Source organism: Rana temporaria, chromosome 4 (genome assembly GCF_905171775.1).
Source record: "Rana temporaria chromosome 4, aRanTem1.1, whole genome shotgun sequence".
NCBI lineage: Eukaryota > Metazoa > Chordata > Amphibia > Anura > Ranidae > Rana > Rana temporaria.
Genome location: NC_053492.1, coordinates 414,851,999 through 414,868,789, shown reverse-complemented (window position 1 = coordinate 414,868,789; position 16,791 = coordinate 414,851,999). Strand labels below are relative to the sequence as shown.

General features: G+C 42.9%; 1 protein-coding gene across 4 annotated transcripts in view; it reads right to left on the bottom strand.

Moving 5' to 3' along the window:
- Positions 1-16,791, bottom strand: part of TASP1 (taspase 1) — a 167,848-nt gene that overhangs the window by 119,251 nt on the left and 31,806 nt on the right. For all 4 annotated transcript variants that reach the window (XR_005748753.1, XM_040351287.1, XM_040351285.1 and 1 more), the window contains one exon: positions 5,738-5,844. Coding sequence is in view for 3 of the 4 variants with exons in the window: in XM_040351287.1 (XP_040207221.1) it covers positions 5,738-5,844 (107 nt within the window). In the remaining variant the exon portion in view is untranslated. The remainder of the gene's footprint in view (positions 1-5,737; positions 5,845-16,791) is intronic.

Genomic DNA, 16,791 nt, shown 5'->3' with positions numbered 1-16,791 from the left:
AAGAACACAGTTTGATGCAGGACAGACTCCGATTACATTCCTATAAAGTGAGCTGTAGACACCTCCAGCCTCAACCTCAACGCTGTTATTAAATTCCTACATCTGCAAATCCATCTAACAACTAAATTGCTGAAAATCTCAGCTGCATCATGGGCTTTACTCTGTACTTAACCAGACACTGTAAAATTAAATTACACAACACGCTAGCAAATAAAACCTAAGAAATGGAAATGAAATGTGGCAGTAAAAAAACATGGCTCCTGGATCAATTTACCAAGTCTGCCTAAAAGGGACAGCACTTGCAATATTTATCTGACATATTCAGAGCCATCAAGAGTACCCCTTGACTGAAAGTGTGCCAATTACCCACAATTGGCGATGTCCAAAAAAGTTTTAAAAGCAAGGGGGATGTACAGACTGAAGAAACCAGCTGCAGTTTCTATAAGGAGAGCAGCCAGCTAGATTAGCAGTATGATATCGTTGAGAGTTGAGTGGTGTGGAAGATGTAAGTGTAGAGTATACAGAATGGGGCAGTCTGGAGTATTCTTTTTACAGCACAATGTTCAGACAGGATACCCCTAAATACATTTAGGACATACACCACTTACATTTCATACCCACCTCAAAGTTTCCATCAGTGGATGAGAAGGATGTCTCTTGCTCTATCCACTTCCTACTCTTACTTATTGGGTTTTGTATGGTCTTGTTTTGTCTTTAAAGTGGTTCTTTAAAGTTTTTTCCCTTAATGCATTACAGTCAGGTCCATAAATATTGGGACATTGACACAATTCTAATCCATTTGGCTCTATACACCACCACAATGGATTTGAAATGAAACAAACAAGATGTGATTTAACTGCAGAATTTCAGCTTTAATTTAAGGGTATTTAAATCCAAATCAGGTGACCAGTGTAGGAATTACAACAGTTTGTATATGTGCCTCTCACGTTTTAAGGGACCAAAAGTAATGGGACAGAGCAACAATCATAAATTAAACTTTCACTTTTTAATACTTGGCTGCAAATCCTTTGCAGTCAATTACAGCCTGAAGTGTGGAACGCATAGACATCACCAGACGCTGGGTTTCATCCCTGGTGATGCTCTGCCAGGCCTCTACTGCTTGGTCTTGGGGCATTTTCCCTTCAGTTTTGTCTTCAGCAAGTGAAATGCATGCTCAATCGGATTCAGGTCAGGTGATTGACTTGGCCATTGCACAACATTCCACTTCTTTCCCTTAAAAAACTCTTTGGTTGGTTTCGCAGTATGCTTCGGGTTATTGTCCAGCTGCACTGTGAAGCGCCGTCCAATGAGTTCTGAAGAATTTGACTGAATATGAGCAGATAATATTGCCCGAAACACTTCAGAATTCATCCTGCTGCTTTTGTCAGCAGTCACATTATCAATAAATACAAGAGAAACAGTTCCATTGGCAGCCATACATGCCCACGCCATGACTCTACCACCACCATGCTTCACTGATGAGGTGGTATGCTTTGGATCATGAGCAGTTCCTTTCCTCCTCCATACTCTGGTACAAGTTGATCTTGGTCTCATCTGTCCATAGGATGTTTATTCCAGAACTGTGAAGGATTCTTTAGATGTTGTTTGGCAAACTCTAATCTGGCCTTCCTGTTTTTGAGGCTCACCAATGGTTTACATCTTGTGGTGAACCCTCTGTATTCTCTCTGAGGAAGTCTCCTCTTGATTGCAGACTTTGACACACATACACCTACCTCCTGGAGAGTGTTCTTGATCTGGCCAACTGTTGTGAAGGGTGTTTTCTTTACCCGGGAAAGAATTCTTCGGTCATCCACCACAGCTGTTTCCCGTGGTCTTCCAGGTCTTTTGGTGTCGCTGAGCTCACCGGGCGTTCTTTCTTTTTAAGGATGTTCCAAACAGTTGATTTGGCCACACCTAAATGTTTTTGCTATTTCTCTGATGGGTTTGTTTTGTTTCTTCAGCCTAATGATGGCTTGCTTCATCCAATAGTGACAGCTCTTTGGATCTCATATTGAGAGTTGACAGCAACAGATTCCAAATGCAAAAAGGCACACTAAATGAACTCTGGACATTTTATCTGCTCCTTGTAAATGGGATAATGAGGGAATAACACCCACCTGGCCATGGAACAGCTGAGCAGCCAATTGTCCCATTAGTTTTGGTCCCTTAAAAAGTGGGAGGCACATATACAAACTCAAATTAAAGCTGAAAGTCTGCAGTTAAAGCACATCTTGTTCGTTTCATTTCAAATCCATTGTGGTGGTGTATAGAGTCAAAAATATTAGAATTGTGTTGATGTCCCAATATTTATGGACCTAACTGTATATGCATTAGAGTAAAAAAACATCTCTGTGCAGCGCTGTGTATGAGAGCAGCATCTTACTCTCTCCTCCCTGGACACAGAGGCAGCCATTGGCTTCTGCTGCTGTCAATCACAGCCAGCGAGCTGGAGGCAAGGTCATGCCACATGGTGTGTGTGTGTCAATAGACACAGACTGTGGCTCAGAATCAAGCATGTACAACCTGAAGAAGGACTCTCCTTTTCTGCAGCAAAAAAGATAGAAGACTCGGGGTGTCATGCAACTATGGATTTAAATAAGTAAATGGGTCTATGCTGAAACCTCACTTCTCTATTATGGCAATAAGACCCCCAAATATGCATTTTTGTTTCTCCTCATGTTTACAGGCCATTCCACTCAGAACAATTAGAAATACACTAACAAGTTAATCAGTTGTTTTCCAAACTGGCCTTAGTGCGTGTGTATGAAATAGGGGGCAAGAACTGATAGGAATGTTCCTTTTTGTAATGCTTTACTGAGATTCGGTTTTTCAAAATAAACAGTTACAGACAAATGCATCTGGGAGATTACAACATTCATTCAGTCATAAAAATCTCTTGATTACACACAGTTCGAGATTAACAACAGCGCCATATGCTCTCAATGCTGCTGTATTTGTCAATATGACAAATGTAAAAACGAAGAAAAGAAAAAATGCGCTAAAGTACCACAGGATTCCAAACCACAAATAATTATTTTCTGTGTCCAGAATAAATCAATGAAACCTAAAAATCTCAGAGACAGCAGGACACACCAACAAAATATTAAGAAATCTGTATAAACATATATTTGTTGCTGACGTAATCACACTCACTTGGCCAGTGGAATGCAGTTTTTGCGATGATCATGATTTCTATCACTCTTTATTAAACATGCAAGTTTACTGCACTATAGTGTCTCCTTCATTTCTCCTGCATGCAGGATATTGGATCGGCTGGATGTTCCTTACAAGTATTTCATTATTATGAGAAGGGTGATCTTTGGGGAGATAACATAGCAGTCTGTGGTGGATATTGCCCATTAATGCCTGACTTTATGGAATAACAACCATCCATCCATGAGCGTCTTGCTGGGATACAAAATAAAGTGCCATTAGACCTCTTACATATAGGGTCTAACTTTGGCCAGGCTGAGCCACAATCCAGAGCTTCCCCATTCTAAACCCATTCCTGCTCCAAACTAGGAGGCTCCAGGAAGGGGGATCTGTCACGCTTCTTGCCAACCTGCGGGATAGAGGAAATTATGCCAGCAATCCTGTTTTCTAACCCGCTTATGGCTGAGGATAGATTATCCTTATGGACAAAGGGTGAAGCAGCAGTGTTGATTGTATGTAGGCACAATCCCAGATAGGTGCAGTGGCTCAGATTGTCCGGAAGCCTCTGGTCTTTCAGGGGATACGACTAGGTTCATCAGGAACTACTGATGACATAGGTGTGCCCTTCCCTGTAGTGTTAGTCCCATTCCTCTTTTTTGAAGACATTTAATAGCCACAAAAAGAGAGTACCTGGGTGTAGATTTAACACACCTCAGAAGGGAGACCCTTAAATAGGACTCACCAAGCCCCTATGGAACAATCCGGCTAAGCACTATAGCCTGCCAAGCAACACGTGTGATGAAACACCTGGTCATCCACCCACCTGAGACGAAGCTTTGAGTGGTTGAATTTTAGTGGCAAGTTTGAAGACTTTACACTGTAAAAATAAAAACATCCCAAACACAATAACAGTTTTTACAGTAATGGTCAAATACGTGTGACCCAGTCTAAGCTGAGTACGATGCCAGTCCCTATATGGTGTCCACGCTTTGCTCACCATACCCCTTGAGGAGTCTTCAGGGTCTGGGTTCCATAGGGATGGACCACAACAATGAAATTATATAGCACCCCACAGCTAACTCAACATGTTGCACAAAGTACAGAGGATAAGCACCCATGCAGGATTCAGTGGCCAAAACAACATTACAGGCCAACTCCATGGTGTTTTACTGAGGTTGCACCGATCTGGATGCATTGCTTCTATTGTTATGTTAAAAGACAGTGAAGGAGTCGATTTAAGTGCTGAATTAAAAAAAAAAAAAAAAAAAAAACTAGTTAAGCTAAGAGTGATTTCTCTGTAACAGAGAAGATGTCCATCACCTAGCAAAAAACTGAGGACTCACAGAATAGGGTAGAGCAATATAATGGGACACCCAGGGGACAAGTTCTTTAAAGCTTTGCCGGTGTCCAATCACCTGAAGGTGTTGGCATATAACCAGGGGTCTAAGAATACGATGGTGGAGAATCCCAGTCACAGAGCTTTTGCATTCTTCCGGCAGCCACGGCCAGGAGAACACACAGTGATTATTGCTAGCGGCTATAGCCTCCCTTTAGATTGTAAGCTCCATCAGTAGGGCTCTCCTATTCCTTCTGTATTGTAATCCTGCCCCTTTATATTGTAAAGCTGCTGCCAGACTTATCCAACCGCTCAGTGTCTGCCAAACCTCTCCTCCAATCCCTACACTGGCTCCCTATCATTCAGGAAATCAAATTCAAAATACTAACCACAACCTACAAAGCCATCCACAACTCTGCCCCGAGCTACATCACCAATCTTGTCTCCAAACATATACTAAACCGTCCTCTCCACTCCTCTCAAAACCTTCTACTGTCAAGCTCTCTTGTCTCCTCCTCCCATGCTCGTCTCCAGGATTTCTCCAGAGCGTCTCCCATCCTCTGGAACTCACTACCTCCTATTCTTGCTACCTTCAGGCGATCTCTGAAAACTCACCTCTGCAGGGAAGCCGATCACGTCTCCAAGTAATCTTTTACCACTTCCATCAGCTCATTCCCCACAGTTACAACCTTTTTACCACCTGCACCACCCTATTAGATTGTAAGCTCTTCTGAGCAGGGCCTTCTTAATCATCTTGTATTTTATTGTATTATAACTGTATCCCTTTTATAATGTAAAGCGCTGCGTAAACTGTTGGCACTATATAAATCCTGAATAATAATAATAAAGCGCTGCATAAACTGTTGGTGCTATATAAATCCTGTATAATAGCCAATGGCAATAATCGCATGAAAAAGCCAAGAGGTTGGTTATACACATGTTGATCGATCAATCAATTTGGCTACAACAAGCCTGCCCATACACGGTTCGAATCTATGCTGGTCACACCCAGCTAGACCAGTCAAAATTCCAACCCTCTATGGCCGGCTTAAACAAAGCCATCTGGAAAACGATTTGTGTTATTTGCAAGAATGTAAGGTGAAAACTAAAGGCAAAAAACGAATGCCACAAAAACTGGTAAAAATCACTACAATACATTTTAGTTTGAGTTGAGATATGCTTGAATAAATCACAAGGATAAACTTATTTAGTAGATGAGGTCAGTATTTGTACAATTTTAATGCTAACCTTTTCACTTGATTGTCTTCTCTTTTTAATCTGAATAAAATCTGTTTCCACCTTTTCAGCCAGCTCCAGTTTTCTTTTGTTGCGCTTGAAGGCAGCTAAACTTAATTCTGCAAATGTAAATAAGTAATGTTAGATATTCTTGTTAACCTTCCACACAATACTTCTGTAGAAAAAAAAAATGTTTACTTGGTATATTGAAAAGGTTTGGAGCCCATTCATAAAACGCTACTGTGGCAATATACTGGGAATTTAAGAACAGTCTGAATTCAACAGCTTTCACTGCTCTATGAAATTCAGCATTAAATAATGATCTACAACTGCCTAAAGAAACATTATTGAATTTGGAATTGGAAGAATTCGATAACATGCCAAGTGTGCACTCGAGTTTTTGCTAGATGGAAACATGCTAGAGTATTTGTCAGTTGGACAACACATTTGCAAATTTCGCTAATGCATAGCAAAACTGGTTAACTACAAAATGCTTTGACAGGAAGCAACATTTCGCATTGAGCTACTGACATTTGTATGAGTAAAAGGAGTTGTTGGTGTATTTGAGGCACGACTCTATCCCAAATCTATTTCTAACCTATCCTGCCAGCCGTTAACCTGGTGAAGTCAGATATACTCACCTGAGGCCTCTCATGATGTTAATTCCGCCTGTGGGGCTGATAATTCAGCACCGCCTGTTAACCTTTGCTGGATGGTCCAATTTCACTGCCCTCTGTCTGGTGGTGTTCCTCTTCTGGATCCTGAGAGGACCTCCCTCACTGTCCAGCCAATGAGAATTGTCCACATCAAGCAGGCAATGATGTGGACACCTGGAAGGTGGTCTCATCCAGGAAGTAAACAGAGAGAAGGACCCAGTGCTGATATTCTGGGATAATCACGTGACCACGGCTTAAATAATATGAAAAAAAGGGTTTTACATTTTTTTTCTTCACCCAATGATCAGATAGAGGGAGGGTCACTCATAACCGAAGAATCTTTATGTTCTACATTTTTGGGAGTGTCATATGGCTGTTACCCCTGTTGGACATTTAGGTACCATCCTCTGGACCCTCTATAACTGCTATGCACTATAGTGACCTAGGGCGGGCAAGAGACCATGGTATCTGACACCTACAAAATTGTCTCTGATGTGAATATTTTTCAGTTGGCATTAGTTCTTACAGGGAACATAAGTTCCAGGAACGGACTGTGGGTATAAACATTCTTTTAACATAGGGAACCTATTTAGTTTTTTTATTTAAAAGGTGACAGGACCGCTGCGGGGGCTTCGATGTAAGCATACTAGCTCATTATGCCTTTGTTTTGCAGGGTTTTTTTGTTTTTTGTTTTTTTAGGGTTTACAACCACTTTAATGTGTGTATTATGTGCTGCTTTTTACTAAAAGTCTATATGTTCATTCTCCCTGCTTTGCAGGGAGAAGAAACAAAGATTGTTCCCTCTGTACAGAGCCCATTGTCAACACAAGGCTCTGGGCTGTGATTGGAATCATTGGCCAAGATCTGCTGACAAAATCCCACTGTGTCTAATCACAGCGGGAGTTGGTGGGGAGGGGGGGGGGCACGCGTCCTGAACCCAGAAGAAGGCAGCAATGTACAAGTATGTCACTGTGCCTGCAGGAGCTGTCTCTCCACAGTACAATGCGGGTGGGTGGTCTTAAAGTGGTTAAAACAGCTGACGGATTCTAATATCTCTTACATATCACATATCATATATTCAAGCTCTCATGTCTTCAGGGCCATTAGGAGGGAGTCTCTCTCACCATTTGTTTTAATTTATTGGATATTGGAGCTCCCTCATGCACGTCATAGGAGCGCCTTTAGTAAGCCACTGGGAAACCTATCGGAAAGATTAGATAGGCAGCCCAACATCCAAATAAAGCAGCTTACACGGCGGCGGGAGAGGGGCCCCCCCTCCCGCCGCTCTTCCGCGCCCTCCGCCGCTTACCGGAGCCGTCGGTAGTGGCAGAGGCGATCGGGTCCTCTCTCGTGCCAAGTGAGGACAAGATGGCCCCCACCCGTCCCCATAGCATAGCAGGGCGGAAGTGACATCAAAACGTCAGTTCTACCCATGCTTCTTAAAGCAACATTTTTTAAATGTCATTTTTTCAAATGACAACATTTTCCTTTTTTTTTGCATTAAAGTCTAAATATGAGATCTGAGGTCTTTTTGACCCCAGATCTCATATTTAAGAGGACCTGTCATGCTTTTTTTCTATTACAAGGGATGTTTACATTCATTGTAATAGGAATAAAAGTGATCCATTTTTTATTTAATTTTTTTCAGTGTAAAAAATGATAAAATAAATAAAAATAAATAAGAAAACACAAAAAAATGTTTTTAAAGCGCCCCGTCCCGACGAGCTCGCGCGCAGAAGCGAACGCATACGGGAGTAGCGCCCGCATATGAAAACGGTGTTCAAACCACACAAGTGAGGTATCACCGCGACCGCAAGAGCAATAATTCTAGCCCTAGACCTCCTCTGTAGCTCAAAAGATGCAACCTGTAGAATTTTTTAAACGTTGCCTATCGAGATTTTTAAGGGTAAACGTTTGACGCCATTCCACGAGCGGTGCAATTTTTAAGCGTGACATGTTAGGTATCATTTTACTCGGCGTAAAATTATCTTTCACAATATATAAAAAAATTGGGCCAAATTTATTGTTGTCTTATTTTTTTATTCAAAAAGGTGATTTTTTCCAAAAAAAGTGCGCTTGTAAGACCGCTGCGCAAATACGGTGTGATAAAAAGTATTGCAATGACCGCCATTTTATTCTCTAGGGCATGGGTGCTCAACCTGTGGCTCTCCAGCTGTTGTGAAACTACAATTCCCATCATGCCTCTGCCTTTGGGAGTCAAGCTTGTAACTGTGAACAGCTTGCAATGCCTCATGGGACTTGTAGTTTCGCAACAGCTGGAGAGCCACAGGTCGAGCACCCATGCTCTAGGGTGTTAGAAAAAATATATATATAATGTTTGGGGGTTTTAAGTAATTTTCTAGCAAAAAAAAATGTTTTAGTTTTGTAAACGCCAAATCTGAAAAACACCCAAGGTCCTTAAGTGGTTAATTTGCTCACTACTCTTCCATGGCGTGTAAATACCAGAAACTGGGCTATAAAATACTTGCTCGCTGCTATAAGGTTGCAACGCTGTTGAAAAAAAAAAGTTTATTTTCTTTTCTCTAGTTGGCCCCTATTAGAGAGGGCTAATTTTTGTTATTCCTGGTTCTTTTGTTACAATGCTACATGTAGGGTATTAGATGGTCACACCGTTAAATGGTCATGTTGAACGGTGGATTATTTTAATGCTATTGATCTTCATGCTCTTCTTTATTCCTGATCGGATTGTGACTGCTGCTTCATCTACTGCACTGACCTCCTTGCCTCTCTGTCTGTACCTCTTGGAAAAAAAATTATAAAAATAATGAACAAAAGGCAAAATAAAATGACAAAATGTATGTTAAATTCTCCAGTGGAGAATTGCATTGTTTTGCAAGTCCTTAATAAAATGTCTGCCAAGCATATTATATATATATATATATATATATATATATAATAGATAGATAGATAGATAGATAGATAGATAGATAGATAGATAGATAGATAGATAGATAGATAGATAGATAGATAGATAGATAGATAGATATCCATTACACCCAAAAATGGAACTTCCGCTTTTTTTGCACTGCTCCCTCCGGTGTCACATTTGGCACCTTTCAGGGGGCGGGTGTGAGCAGATACCTGTGTAATACAGGTATTTGCTCCCACTTCCGGGCATAGATCACCGCAGCGATTGCAGTGACCTACGCCACCTCCGACGCCTACTCTGCCCCCCTCCCCCCTCCTGCTGACTTTTAATTATTATATTTTTTTGGTGGAATTCTTGCATCCTTTCACACCAGGTGTAGTGGGACGGTGTGAGGTAGTCTTGCTCGGTACAGTCCCATCAAAGACAAGGCAAAATGCATCATCTCCCATCAGGTCAGTTTACATCACACTGTTGGGGTGGCGTGTGTCAAATAAGGTATGACATGCATTACTTTTTTATTTCAATACACTACCATGCAATGCAGTCCATCACCTTGTGCGATGCTGCAAGCAATATAACATAATAAAACTTGTGTAATTTCAATTAAGCCTGCTTATAGGCGAAGTTCACCTTTGTGAAAAAAATAATATAAGCTCATATTTTTAAGGGGGAAAAAAATGTGCAATTTATTTTTTTCACTGGAGCCTACAGAACATTGCAGCCATGATCAGTGGATCACAGGTGCAGTGTCAATCTCCTGCAGACACTGCCTAGAGCTGTATATCCTTACCTCTGTACAGTGAGACAGGTCCTGAGCTGTAGGCAGTGTGAATGAACTAAGAGTGTGCTCGTCAGTGCATTCGCAGTTCATTGATACTACAAGTCTGCTGTAATGGCGGATGGAACTTGTAGATTATTCATTTAGAGATCTGCGTCATTAATTCACAAAGGAGTGCAGGCAAAGCCCCACACAGCCACACCATTTTCGAAATGTGACAGTAGGTGCGGGGACAGGATCCCCCACCTGCTATCAAAGGGAGGGGGGCTCTGGGGGCAAGTGGCGGGGGCAAGTGGCTGGGGCAAAGGAGCATGTTACATCCCAAATATGGGTGTAACATGCTCCTAAAGGTGAACTTATCCTTTAAACCATATGATGTGTCGAATTGGCATCATTGTAATCCTACCTGACACCAGCGGCTGTATTCAAGCACAGATGCTGATGTTACATTGTTACATAGCTAGTCAGGTTGAAAAAGTTGAACCAATAAAAAGGGAGAAAAATATAAAATAAAAATCATACAATCCCATATACATAATCCTATACCCACATCTATCTATCCAGAGGAAGGCAGAAAAAAAAACACAGCAAAAGGGCATTATCTGTGAATAAAACTGCTAAATAGATTTTAAAAAAAATACATGCATAAAATACTGAGATACACTGGGCACATCATGGGGTACACATCAGAACACTGGGCGCATCATGGGGTATTCAGCAGAACATTGGGCACATCATGGGGTATTCAGCAGAACATTGGGCACATCATGGGTCACACAGCAGAACATTGGGCGCATCATGGGGCACACAGCAGAACCTTGGGCTCATCATGGGGCACACAGCAGAACATTGGGCTCATCATGGGGCACACAGCAGAACATTGGGCTCATCATGGGGCACACAGCAGAAAAATGGGCACGTTATGGGGCACACAGTAGAACGTTGGGCACATCATGGGTCACACAGGAGAACATGGGACACATCATGGGGTACACAGGAGAACATGGGACACATCATGGGGCACACATCAGAACATTGGGCACACAGCAGAACCTTGGGCACACAGCAGAACATGGGACACATCATGGGGCACACAGCAGAACATGGGGCACATCATGGGTCTCACAGCAGAACATGGGGCACTTTAAGGGGCTCATGAATGGGTATGGGGCAAGCAGCATAACATGGGGTACACAGCAGGGCTTATCACAAGGCACACAGCGGGGCATGGGGCATACAGCAGTGTACAGGGCACACAGCAGTGTACATGGCACACAGCAGTGTACATGGCACACAGCAGTGTACATGGCACAGCAGTGTGCATGGTACAGGGCACATCAGGAAACGGGCACAGGGTATGGGACACAGCAGGGCACAGAGCATTGGACACATCAGAGTAATGGGCACAGGGTATAGGGCACATCAGGACATGGGCACAGGGCACAGCAGGGCACACGGTATGGGGAGGGGAGAGGAGGGGATAGGAGGGGAGAGGAGGGGAGGGGCCTCTCGGGAAACAGCACGATATGAGAGAGGACAGTAAGGACTTATTACAGCCGTGAGCCGCTTCCCACGTTACTCTGCATGTCGGCTGATACTCGATCTACCCGTCAGCTGGCTGTGATTGACGGGTAGATCGCCGCGGAGCATTACATTACAGCATTATGGCATTGCAGACTGGGAAACTACCGTCTGTTAAATACTGCAATAGGCAAATTAGGTGGCCGCGAGGCCCCTGTGAGGGCGGGGCGTTAGGCGACCGCCTAATTTGCCCAATTATAGAGCCACCTCTGCCCTCCTGGGTGGTGAATCTCAAATATTTCTGGTGGCTAGGATGGATTGGGACTTGAAGGTATGCGTCCTTTAGGTTGAGGGTTACGAGAAAAGCTGCTTCTGGGAGTAGAGCTCTCACCGAGAAGATAGTCTCCATTTTGAACTTTCTGTAGAGAATTGTCCTGTACAGGTTTTTTAGGTCCAGGATTAAGCAGTGTCTGCCCGAGAGTTTTGCTCTCAAAAACACGTGGGAGTAAAACCCTGATGTGTGATGAGAAGGATATATTTCCATTATCACTTTTTTCTTCAGTAATTCCATGATTGCCTTCTTCATGGGTATCCTTTACTGTGAAAAGGCTGGGAGAGTCGTGACTCGGAACTTAGTAGGAGGTTTTGATGTAAATTATATTCTTATTTGTAGCATGAAACTATATGAGCAGAACGCTCGCCATTGAGTGAGGAAATGTAACATTGCTGGCGTCATTGGGGTTAGTTAGACACAGAGCTAGGGAACAAGATGTTGGTTTTTCCTTTGTTCTTGTTGAAGACCCATCTTCGCTGAGCCTGCAGTTTCTTGTTTGAGTTTCTCGTTTGTGCCAAAAAAAACAAAAAAAACTTTCTCCTTTTGTTCCCTCGGATTTATCTGCCAACATCTCTAATGCCGCGTACACACCATCACTTTATGTGATGAAAAAAAATTACGTTTCTAAAAACGTCACTTTAATTGACTGTGTGTGGGGGAAAACGTCGTTTTATGTCTTGTAAAAAACGACCAAAAAAAATTGAAGCATGCTTCAATTTTATGTGTCGTTTTTCAAAAGTGCATTTTTTACTTCACAGAAATTGACCGTGTGTAGCAAAAAACGTCGTTTTCTAAGACGTTTTTTCATCCACGCATGCCCAGAAGCTACTTATGAAGCAAGCTTCAATGGTAAAACGTGGTGGAACGTAACCTCACTTGCAAGAACATTGTGAGAAAAACGATGGTGTGTAGGCAACTTCGTCTTTGAAAATTGAAGTTTCAAAAACGTCATTTTTTACTTCACAGAAAGTGTCGTTTTTTTTCATCACATAAAGTGATGGTGTGTATGCGGCATAAGACTTTTTTGAGTTCGGAACCAAAAAGTAGACTGCGTCAAAAAGGATATTACATTAAACTTTTGTGCCCTTTTTTTTACTGCAGGAGGTGGAGCCTATCTCTCATGTGACCGTCCTTGAGGATGACTTGAGAATAAGGGTTTACTTCCACTTTAATAGGCATGAGACTGATTTACTTTGGAATGGTAAATCACCTGCCAGATTTTGATACTTGTACTAGATTAGAATGACAAAACGTCCCCATAATTGCTTGGGTCTTTACCCTTTCATTGTCATCATTTGCTTACAGCTGGATTCTTTAAAACAAACCTGAACTTTTGTCCAAAGCAATGAATGGCCTTCTCCCCAGCAACACATACTCACTATTCCTTCGTTATGTGTGTAAAGGTTCTTATTTATCTAGGAAATGGCATAGCTAGTAGTAGTTGATCGTCTTCAACTGAACTTACTTTGTAATGTTGAATCCAACGGCGATTGGATTAAGCAACCTATGTGGCTGTAATTACTGGACTCAAATAAGCTGCTTGGGTAAGCTGCAAAACATCTTCAAACTTACAAAAACAAGTCCAACTGAATGTGACCAACCACAACTAGTTAACATATGGGGTTGCTGAGATGCAAACGAGACTTAGAGTTCTTATTTAATACCCAAGCTATATAAAGATAAAAAACTTACAAACCTAGTTTTAGATTGAACATGAAAAAACACAACTGAGAAATGAAAGCAAATGAAAGAAAAACAAACTATACTGTAAAGAAAACCTCATGCTCTGGCACATTACTAAGTTCCTAGTTTAAATTTTAGTACAGCCCATAGAGCTTCAGCATTCCAGAATATCTGACATCCGAGGGAAGAGTCTTTTGTGTACATGTGCTGTGCATTTCTCTCTAATGAGTTAGTATGGCATCCCAAGCAGTTAAACATACTTGTCATGCCTAGGCTCTGAAAGAAGCCAGACAGTGGGTGCTATACATGGACTTGATCTGCTTTCACTCAATCTCTAGTTCTTTTTGTTTTCACATGATTAATGCAGGCCATATACAGCCCAATGTTTGCTATGACATCACCACAAAAAAGACATCCCTTGCGATAACCGGATAGTACAGGGATTCAAGTAAACCTGTGCTGTAGTTCAAAGTAAAGCAAGGCTCTTGAGAGCTAGCAAGCATAAATGGATCATTTAAAGTACCGTATTTATCGGCGTATAACACACACTTTTTTCCCCTTAAAATCAGGGGGAAATCGTGGGTGCGTGTTATACGCCGATATCACTTTCTTGTTTACAAACGTGGTGGGTGGGGATTGGAGCGTTGGTGTCATGCCGGCCGTCCCGCCTCTCCTAGCCCTGGGACAGTCCGCTGGCATACTATAAAGATTAACAAATCACTGTCATAGCCCGCACAAACCTTTTTCTGCCTGGCCATTCTCCTCCTCCAGCTCCTCCTCCCCCTCCGAGTGTAGTCTAAGATTGGAGGAGGAGAGCGGTCAGAGGAGAGCCATTATGTGACCAGCCGGGAAGAACAGTGACACAGTATGTACAAGTCACTGGCAGTGATTGTTTTAAAACTTTAGAGTACACTGGAAGTGCTGACCTAGGAGACTGGGGGGTCTCCTGGGAGTGCAAGGGGGCTGTGCAATGTAAAGGAGCGGTGTACTGTGCAGGGGGGGGGGGCTTTGGTCTGTGTAATGTGCAGGGGGGGAGCTTTGGTCTGTGTATTGTGCATGGGGGGGGGGCTTTGGTCTGTGTAATGTGCAGGGGGGGGGCTTTGGAATGTAAAAGGGGCTGTGGAAAAAAAAAATTCCTTAAACTTCCCTCTTAAAATTAGGGTGCGTGTTATACACCGGCACATGTTATACGCCGATAAATACGGTACATCTAAACCAAAAATTTATTTTTTTACAATTTACACCCCAAATATGGAACAGCTTCCTTCCTTCCAGGAGTCATGCAACTTCCATGACTCCTGGTACCCCCTTGTGACTGATATAGGCCACAGCTGTGTTGTTGTCTATTTGGTCCTGGACTGGGTGCTCTTCCAGAAGGGGGGTCGAGTGGTGTAGAGCCGTTCTTATAGCTCTGAGCTCCAGGATGTTGATGGGGAGCTCGTCTTCAGCTGGTGACCATATTCCCCGAATTATGAAAAAGTGGAACACTCCTCCCTAGCCTGAAAAACAGGCATCTGTCATTATCACCTTCCAGTGATCTTGCAGAAATGACTTCCCCACTGGGAAATCCACCAAGCTAGAAAATTAATTGCTAGGCTACATAGGAGCATGGGTAGCTCGAGAGAAGGAGCATGCTTGTACCATGCCAACAAAAAATAAAATTAGGCAAGTGGGACAGCCCTAAAAGGAGACCACCGTGAGACCCTTGACTCTTTTGGAGAATCTCACAGAAAGGCATTTCTTTTATCCCAAGTCTAGAGTGTCTAGAGTTCTGCATGAGAGCAGTTTTTCTTTGGAATGAAGAGCTTTGCTTGGGCTGTCTCTAGAATTAGGCCCAAGTATTCCTGGCGAAGGTTGGAGTGCAGATTTTTTTAAGTCGATTACCCAATCAATAACTTGAAGCATCTGAATTAGGGCTGGGGAAAAAATCTTGAATTGAGTTGGGAGGTCAAATCGATTCAGATTTTGACCAAATCGATTTTTTTTCCCATAGGACCGGCGCTCCTCGGACTAGGCTGAAGCTGCGGCCTCGTCTAAAAAATCCTGCCTGCAGCTCCTGGGAAAAGGCCACGAGGCCGGATGCCGCGGACTAGGCCAGAGCCGTGGCCTTTTCCCAGGATCGCGGCGAGCTGCAGGCAGGATTTTTTAGGCGAGGCCACGGCGTCGGCCTAGTCCGCGGCCTGTTCCCAGGATCGCAGCAGACTAGGCTAAAGCCGTGGCCTCGCCTAAAAACTCCTACCCGCAGCTCCTTAGAACCAGGCGCAGTGTCCATCAGAAAAAAAAATAAAACGTGATATGAATTGTGAATCGAGTTTCTTTTTAAAAAAAATAAATAAATCACAGATTTTTTTGGGGGGCAAAAATCACCCAGCTCTAATCTGAATAGTTCTTTGGACGTTTTCAGATATCTGGAAGGGAAAATTAGTCCATTCAGAAGATGGTGGTCCAAATAACCTTTGACTTGGATACCCTGAATTCTTATAAGAGCAAGAAGCTGTGCAAGGAATTTTGTGAATACTCTGCCAGGATATGACAAATGGCAGTGTGGCAAACTGGGAGCGATTGCCTCCAACTAAAAAGCATAGAAAGCGCTGCTGAGGTGGATAAATGGGCATATGCAGATAGGCATCCTGGGTGTCTACGACTGTCCTCGTCAAATAGAGGCAATAACTGGCCTTGATTCCATTTGAGATTTGGTGATTGGAAGCTATTTGTTGAAATATTTACGATATATCCAGATCGGACTAAAATGCCAAGCGGGGGTAGTTCACCAATGCAAGCCTGGGATGCTGATGTATGTTCACCAGGTGAGCAAAAAAGGGGGGGGGGGATTTTTCACCACTTGAGTAGAGTTGGCAGCTCTAGCTGGGAAGCGAATGAGTGGGGGGGTCTCACCACTTATGTTGCATTGTAAACTCCCGCTCCGCATAGTAAGACACTCCAATCCTCTTGATTTCAGGTTACAGTCAGTGGTCATCTCACCATCTGTTACTGCCCGCTAGCAGCAGTCCTGAGAGACGTCATGTGTGCAACGTCATGCTGACACGTTTTATTAGCCAATCACCGCTAACTGCTTTAGAAATGTTTGTACAATAAAGCCTTATAGTCAACCACTGTGTTCCACTTATGTGACCTTCTTGGTGGGTTCTCTCCCCTCCCTTTGTTATATGCTTGCAAACAGGCAATTTTTCTCCTTTGCTGATG